General features: G+C 47.5%; 1 protein-coding gene across 1 annotated transcript in view; it reads left to right on the plus strand.

Moving 5' to 3' along the window:
• dusp11 (dual specificity phosphatase 11 (RNA/RNP complex 1-interacting)) overlaps positions 1–566 on the plus strand; it is an 8,792-nt gene extending 8,226 nt beyond the window's left edge. The window contains exon 6 of the mRNA XM_053339566.1: positions 525–566. Coding sequence (XP_053195541.1) covers positions 525–566 — 42 coding nt within the window. The remainder of the gene's footprint in view (positions 1–524) is intronic.
• The last annotated feature ends 7,611 nt before the right edge of the window (positions 567–8,177 follow it).

Consider the following 8,177-nt stretch of genomic DNA (forward strand, 5'->3'; position numbering starts at 1 on the left):
GAAGGAAGGAAGGAAGGAAGAACAAAGGAAGGAAGGAAAGATTCAAGGAAGGAACGACAGACAGATGGAAGGAAGGAAGGAAGGAAATAACAAAGGAAAGCTAGGAAAGACTGAGGGAAGTAAGAAAGACTGAGGAAGTAAGGAAAGAACAAAGGAAGTAAGGAAAGATTGAAGGAAGCAAGGAAAGAAAGACACATGGAAGGAAGAGATGTAAAGAAGAAAGAAGGAAGGAAGGAAGGAAGAAAGGACCGATGAAGGAAGGAGACGTGGAAGGAAGGAAGGAAGGAGGCAAGGACACATGGAAGGAAAGAAGGAAGGACACATGGAAAGACAGACTTATGGAAGGAAGGAAGGAAGGAAGGACAGACTGATGGAAGAAGGAAGGAAGGAAGGAAGGATCAGGTTCAATAGAGATAAAGTGAAATAAAGTGAAATAGAGACGGTTGCTATGGAGCAGCAGCTCCTCGGTTTACAGCAGCAGGAGACTGAACAGTGAATAAAACTAAAACTTTTATTTCCAGCAGAACACCGGAGTGAAGGCCTCGGAGCGTTGGGCTGCTGAGTGATGAAAGAGAGAGAGCCAACGACTCCGTCCAGAACCCTTCGCTGCAGGTCATTTCCTCTCTGCCAACTGCTGTACTTTCAAAATAAAGCACAAAGCCACACAAATAAATATAACACCAACAACAACAGAGGCCTTTAAAAAAACCAACTGACCTAATGAGAGGATGAGGTTCGGGTGGAGAGGAGGACAGACAGCGGGCTGATTGCTGAGGGAAACCACAGGAAGCAGAAGTAGGAAGCAGGAAGTAGGAAGCAGGAAGTAACAAGCAGCTGTGGAGATAAAAAAACGAGAGGAAATAAAGCAAAGAAACACAAAACAAGCCTCTTAAACTTCCTGTTGTCCTCCCGGGTCAAACTGACCCTGTCTGTTTGACTGTTCCTTCTTTCCTTCCTTCCTTCTTTCTCCCTCCTTCTCTCTTTCTTTCCTTCCTCTCTCTTTCCTCCCTTCCTTCCTTCCTTCTTTCCTTTCCCTCCTACGTTCCTCCCTCCTACCTTCCTTCCTTCCTTTCCATCCTTGTACCTTCCTCTTTTCCTTTCTCCCTCCCTCCTACCTTCCTCCCTTCTTTCCGTCCTTCCCTCCTACCTTCCTTCTTTCCTCCCTCCCTCCCTCCTACCTTCCTTCATCCTTCCTAACCCTTTCTTCTTCCTCCCTTCCTTCCTCCCTTCCCCCTTTCTTCCTTCCTTCTGTCCTTCCTCCCTGCCTGCTTCTTTCCTTCCTTCCTTCCTCCCTCCTTTCTTCCTTCTTTCCTTTCTCTCCTACGTTCCTCCCTCCTACCTTCATTCCTTCCTTTCCATCCTCGTACCTTCCTCTTTTCCTTTCTCCCTCCCTCCTACCTTCCTCCCTTCTTTCCATCTTTCCTTCCTCCTTCTCTTTCCTTCCCTCCTACCTTCCTTCTTTCCTCCCTCCCTTCCTCCTACCTTCCTCTCTTCCTTTCCTTTCCTTTCCTTTCCTTCATTCCTTGACTCGAGGACAGCAGGATTCACACCTGTCCTTCTTTCCTTCCTTCCCCCCTTCCTCTTTTCTTTTCTCCCTCCCTCCTACCTTCCTTCCTGCTTCTTTCCTTCCCTCCTACCTTTCTTCCTTCCTTCTTCCTCCCTCCCTGCTTCTTTCCTTCCCTCCTACCTTCCTTCCTTCTTCCTCCCTTCCCCCCTTTCTTCCTTCCTTCTGTCCTTCCATCCTCCCTCCCTGCTTCTTTTCTTCCCTCCTACCTTCCTTCCATCCTTCTTTCCTCCCTCCCTTTCTCCTACCTTCCTCTCTTCCTTTCCTTTCCTTCATTCCTTGACTCGAGGACAACAGGATTCACACCTGTCCTTCTTTCCTTCCTTCCCCCCTTCCTCTTTTCTTTTCTCCCTCCCTCCTACCTTCCTTCCTGCTTCTTTCCTTCCCTCCTACCTTTCTTCCTTCCTTCTTCCTCCCTCCCTGCTTCTTTCCTTCCTTCCTCCCTCCCTGCTTCTTTCCTTCCTTTCCATCCTCCTACCTTCCTCTTCTCCTTTCTCCCTCCCTCCCTCCCTCCTACCTTCCTCCTCCCTTCTTTTCCTTCCTTCTTCATCCTTTCCTTCCTCCCTCCTTCTCTCTTTCCTCCCTTTCTCCCTCCCTTCCTCCTACCTTCCTTTCCTTTCCTTTCCTTTCCTTTCCTTTCCTTTCCTTTCCTTTCCTTTTCTTCATTCCTTGACTCGAGGACAACAGGATTCACACCTGTCCTTCTTTCCTTCCTTCCCCCCTTCCTCTTTTCTTTTCTCCCTCCCTCCTACCTTCCTTCCTGCTTCTTTCCTTCCCTCCTACCTTTCTTCCTTCCTTCTTCCTCCCTCCCTGCTTCTTTCCTTCCCTCCTACCTTCCTTCCTTCTTCCTCCCTTCCCCCCTTTCTTCCTTCCTTCTGTCCTTCCATCCTCCCTCCCTGCTTCTTTTCTTCCCTCCTACCTTCCTTCCATCCTTCTTTCCTCCCTCCCTTTCTCCTACCTTCCTCCCTTCCTCCCTTCCTTTCCTTTCCTTTCCTTCCTTCCCTGACCCGAGGACAACAGGATTCACACCAGCAGCAGTCACAGCTTCCACCTAAACTCTTCCATCCTGATACCTGATAGATCCTCCGCTCAGCATAAAGCCTCACACACACACACACACACACCACACACACCACACACACACACACACACACACACACACACACACACACACACACACACACACACACACACACCCCTCTCTGTCCTGCTGTGTGTGTTTGTTTGTTTTCAGCTGTTGCTTTCAAGGTGACCAAACTGTGAATAAAACATGGAGAACACTTGCTGTCAGAGCGGCATACGCTTAGAGCTAGGAGCAGCGTGTCAGTGTGTGTGTGTGTGTGTGTGTGTGTGTGTGTGTGTGTGTGTGTGTGTATGTGTGTGTGTGTGTGTGTGTTTCCATACACGGGTCAATGAGTTTTCTTTGTGTGTCCGTGTGGTTTAGTTTAAATTTAAAGGGTTAAAATGTGAAGGAAGGAAGGACGGAAGGAAGGAAGGAAGGAAGGACGGAAGGAAGGAAGGAAGGAAGGAAGGAAGGAAGGTAGGAAGGAAGGACAGAAGGAAGGAAGGAAGGAAGGAAGGACAGAAGGAAGGACAGAAGGAAGGAAGGAAGGAAGGACAGAAGGAAGGAAGGACAGAAGGAAGGAAGGACAGAAAGAATGAAGGAAGGGAGGGAGGAAGGAAGGAAGGACAGAAGGACAGAAGGAAGGAAGGAAGGAAGGAAGGAAGGAAGGAAGGAGAATATATCCAGAGTCTCATATGTAGGTCAGTGATGTCGTGTAGTTTAAATTTAAAGGGTTAAATGTGAAAATAAACGTATGAATAACTTCACACATTCTTTTTTTGTGGACCCAGCATCAAATTTCTGCTTTTAATCCATTTAGAGAGAATATATTAGAGGATTATGGTAAAAATGTCTAAGTGGTGTAACCATAAAAACTTTGGAAGGAAGGAAGGAAGGAAGGAAGGAAGGAAGGAAGGAGAATATATTAGAGGATTATGGTAAAAATGTCTAAGTGGTGTAACCATAAAAACTTTGGAAGGAAGGAAGGAAAGAAGGAATGAAGGAAGGGAGGGAGGGAGAAAGGAATAAAGGAAGGAAGGAAGGACGGAAGGAAGGAAGGAAGGAAGGAAGGAAGGAAGGAAGGAAGGAAGGAAGGAAGGAAGGAGAATATATTAGAGGATTATGGCAAAAATGTCTAAGTGGTGTAACCATAAAAACTTTGGAAGGAAGGACAGAAGGAATGAAGGAAGGGAGGGAGGGAGGGAGGGAGGAATAAAGGAAGGAAGGACAGAAGGAATGAAGGGAGGAAGGAATAAAGGAAGGAAGGAATGAAGGAAGGAAGGAAGGAAGGAAGGAGCAAAGAAAGAGGGAAGGAAGGGAAGAACAAAGGAAAAATTAAAGAAAGAGGAAGGAAGGAAGGAAGGAAGGAAAGAAGAAACAGTCAAAAGAGAGACGGGGGTCAATTTGACCCGGGAGGACGACAGGAAGGTTAAATACACTGTAGGTAATAAAATATTTAATATCTATCATTCTTTACTGGTTACACCATTTGACATTTTCAGGAGCATTCTGTCTGACTTTTGGTAAAAATGGTGCAAATGTCATTTAAATGATATAAAACCAACAAAAATACTAAATGTACATTTTAACCCTCCTCCCGGGTCAAATTGACCCCGTATGTTTTGACTGTTCCTTCCTTCCTTCCTTCCTTCCTTCTTTCCTTCCTTCCTTCCTTCTTTCCTTCCTCCCTTCCTTCCTTCCTCCCTCCCTCCCTGCTACCGTCCATACTTCCTTCCTTCCTTCCTTCTTCTGTCCTTCTTTCCTTCCTCCCTTCCTTTCTTCATCCCTGCTACCGTCCATACTTCCTTCTTTCCTTCCTCTTTCTTCCTCCATTCCATCCTTCCTTCCTCCTTTCCTTCCTTCTTCCTTCCCATCCTTCTTTCCTTCCTTCCTTCTTCCAGCTTTCCTTCCTTCTTTCCTCCTTTCCTTCCTTCCTTCCTTCCTTCCTTTCCTCCTACTGACCCATATATATATTTATTTCTGGACAAACACCAAACAGCCATTTTTCCAGTGAGAGAGACAGTGTTGTTTTTTCTGTGTGTGTGTGTGTGTGTGTGTGTGTGTGTGTGTGCGTGTGTGTGTGTGTGTGTGTGTGTGTGTGTGTGTCTGTGTGTGTGTGCGTGTCTGTGTGTGTGTGTGTGTGGTGATTGATGCTGGCAGGTGTTGCTCCCCTCACACGCACGCTGACATCTCATTCCCATCCGAGTCATTCAAAGAGGCGAGGGGCCGGCTGGGCTCGCAGGGACCCGACCATCACAGGCTGAATGCTAAAGAAGAAGAAGAAGAAGAAGACGCCCCCCCCCCCTCCCCTCTGCCCCCCCCTCTGCCCCCCCCCCCCCCCCCCCCCTCAGAGGAGATCACACGCTGATGTGACAGAGAGGGATCGGAGCTGACATGTCTTCACCTCGGCCGCTCTCTCTCTCTCTCTCTCTCTCTCTCTGTGTCTGTCTCTGTGACACATGGAAGGAAGAAAGGAAGGAAGGAAGGAAGGAAGGAAGGAAGGAAGGAAGGAAAGAAGGAAGGACAGATGGAAGGAAGGAAGGACAGACAAAATGAAGGAAGGAAGGAAGCAAGGACAGACAGATGGAAGAAAGGAAGGAATGAAGGAAGGACACACAGACAGATGGAAGGAAGGAAGGAAAGATGGAAGGAAGGAAGGAAGGAAGGAAGGACAGACATATGAAGGGAAGGAAGGAAGGAATATTCTCTCTCTCTCTCTCTCTCTCTCTCTCTCTCTCTCTGGCGGAGAGAATACAGAGGAGGAGGGGGATGGAGAGAGGTGACAGATGATGAAGTCAGGAGGCAAATGAAGAGAAAGGAAGGAGAGAAGAAGAAGAAGAAGAAGAAGAAGAAGAAGAAGAGATCTCACAGTGCAGAAGAATGACACGTGTAACTTGTTAGTGAGAGTTTTTAAAGTCACAGACGAACATCTGCTTTGTTCTCACACTTCAACTCTGAGATTCACACTATTTTTTGTCTCTCTCTCTCTCTCTCTCTCTAGAAAGAAAGAAAGAAAGAAAGAAAGAAAAAGAAAGAAAGGACACATGCATGGAAGGAAGGACAGATGGAAGGAAGGAAGGAAGGAAGGAAGGACAGATGGAATGAAGGAAGGACATATGGAGGGAAGGAAGGAAGGAAGGACAGACAGATGGAAGGAAGGAAGGAAGGACAGATGGAAGGAAGGAAGGAAGGACAGACAGATGGAAGGAAGGAAAGAAGGAAGGAAGGACAGACAGATGGAAGGAATGAAGGACAGAAGGAAGGACAGATGGAAGGACAGAAGGAAGAAAGGAAGGAAGGAAGGAAGGAAGGAAGGACAGACAGACAGATGGACGGAAGGAAGGAAGGGCAGACAGATGGAAGGAAGGAAGGAAGGAATATTCTCTCTCTCTCAGTGATGGATGGGGCTGCTGCTGTATCTATAGCCGAGCTAACGGAGGCTAGCAGGAAGGAAGGAAGGAAGGAAGGAAGGAAGTGATGGATGGGGCTGCTGCTGTATATCTATAGCAGCGCTAACGGAGGCTAGCAGCGTGTAATTGCTCTCCAATTAAACAGACAGAATGACTAATGTCGACCTCCGCCCATTTCCTCCTTCCTCTCCTCCTCTCCTCCCCCTCCATCAACCCTCTCACGCACCTTTTTCAAAATTTCTCTCATCTGTTGTTCAACAAGCTGTTCCCTCTCTCACCTCACCCCCCCCCCCCCTCCACCCTCTCTGCCCCCCCCCACCCCCACCCCCACTCTCCCTCTGTGTGGATGTGTCTCCCTCGACCTCATCTTCTACTTCACGCTGATGAGAGGCACGAGGGCCAAAGCTGCTGAATTAGCTCTGTGTGTGTGTGTGTGTGTGTGTGTGTGTGTGTGTGTGTGTGTGTGTGTGTGTGTGTGTGTGTGTGTGTGTGCGTGAGAGTGTGTGTGTGTGTGTGTGACTGTGTGAGAGTGTGTGTGTGTTCCTGTGTGAGCTCGTGTGTGTGTGTCTCTGTGTGTGTGTTCCTGTGTGTGTGTGTGTGAGTGAGAGTGTGTGTGTTCGTCTCTGTGTGTGTGTGTGTTCTCCTGTGTCTGTGTGTGTCTCTGTGTGTGCGTGTGTTTCTGTGTGTGTGTGTGTGTGTGTGTGTCTCTGTGTGTGTGTTCCTGTGTGTGTGTGTGCGTGCGTGTGTGTGTGTTCTCCTGTGTCTGTGTGTGTTCGTGTGTGTGTGTCTCTCTCTCTCTCTGTGTGTGTGTGTGTTCCTATGTGTGTGTGTGTGTGTGTGTGTGTGTGTGTGTGTGTGTGTGTGTTCTCCTCTCCTGACTCGCTGATTGTGCGTTTTTTACGCAGATGCTCGTCATATGTTGTGTGTGTCTGGAGTGTGTTTCTCTCTGATAGCTGCACAGCGGACAGGTCCTGTGTGTGTGTGTGTGTGTGTGTGTGTGTGTGTGTGTGTGTGTGTGTGTGTGTGTGTGTGTGTGTGTGTGTGTGTGTGTGCAGACAGGTCACACTGAGTGGGAGGACGAAAAGCTAAAAATGTTCCCGTCTTTGCAGGTTTGGCAGGAACAGCACCTGTTTGGTAACCAGACTCTAAAAAGTGAAGCAGGCTCCAAACTAACTCGTCTCTAGAAGGTTAAAATGTTTCCACCTGTTCTCAATGTATGAACTCAATGATTAGTTAGTAATCAAGGAGAGGAAGATCTATTTATAGAACATCATACACATAAAAACTATTAATATTAGTAATAAATATAATATATAATAGTAAAAAATGGAAAACATTAAAAAGGAAGGGAGGAATGACAAGCAGATGTAAGAAAGGAAGGAAGGGAGGAAGGAAGGAAAGACAGACAGATGGAAGGAAGGAAGGAAGGACAGACGGACGGACAGGAGGGAGGGAGGGAGGGAGGAAGGACGGACGGATGGAAGGAAGGAAGGAAGGAAGGGCAGGTGGAAGGAAGGAAGGGCAAATGGATGGAAGGAAGGAAGGACAGACAGATGGAAGGAAGGACAGATGGAAGGAAGGACAGATGGAAGGAAGGAAGGACAGGAGGGAGGGACGGAGGGAGGGAGGGAGGAAGGACGGACGGATGGAAGGAAGGAAGGAAGGAGGGAAGGAAGAAAGGAAGGACAGACAGACAGAAGAAAGGAAGGAAGGAAGGAGGGAAGGAAGGAAGGGCAGAAGGACAGACGGTTTTAAAGATGAATAACTACTAATGATTATTACTCTGTTCTGCTGGAGAAGACCAGCCCAGTTTATTATATAACACTCAATGATGAGCAGCATAATGATCACCAGTAATAAACCTGAGAGCAGAGCAGCGTCTCTATCGATGACGTCATCATAATCAATCTTTCTGATGGACTTTACCGACCAGATATTTAAATATAAATGTCTTGTCAAGCCAGAGGCCGAGGTCTATTGATCTGTTAGTAGTAGATAGATGCAGTTTATCATCAGACTTTCTTTACTACTTGTTTTTAAAGCTTTAAACCAGGGGTGTCAAACATGCGGCACGTGGGCCAGAACCGGCCCGCCGATAGGTCCAGTCCGGCCCAGGCTCCTTCTTCCTTCCTTCCTTCCA

This window comes from Scomber japonicus, chromosome 19, assembly GCF_027409825.1.
Source record: "Scomber japonicus isolate fScoJap1 chromosome 19, fScoJap1.pri, whole genome shotgun sequence".
NCBI classification, from domain to species: Eukaryota; Metazoa; Chordata; class Actinopteri; order Scombriformes; family Scombridae; genus Scomber; species Scomber japonicus.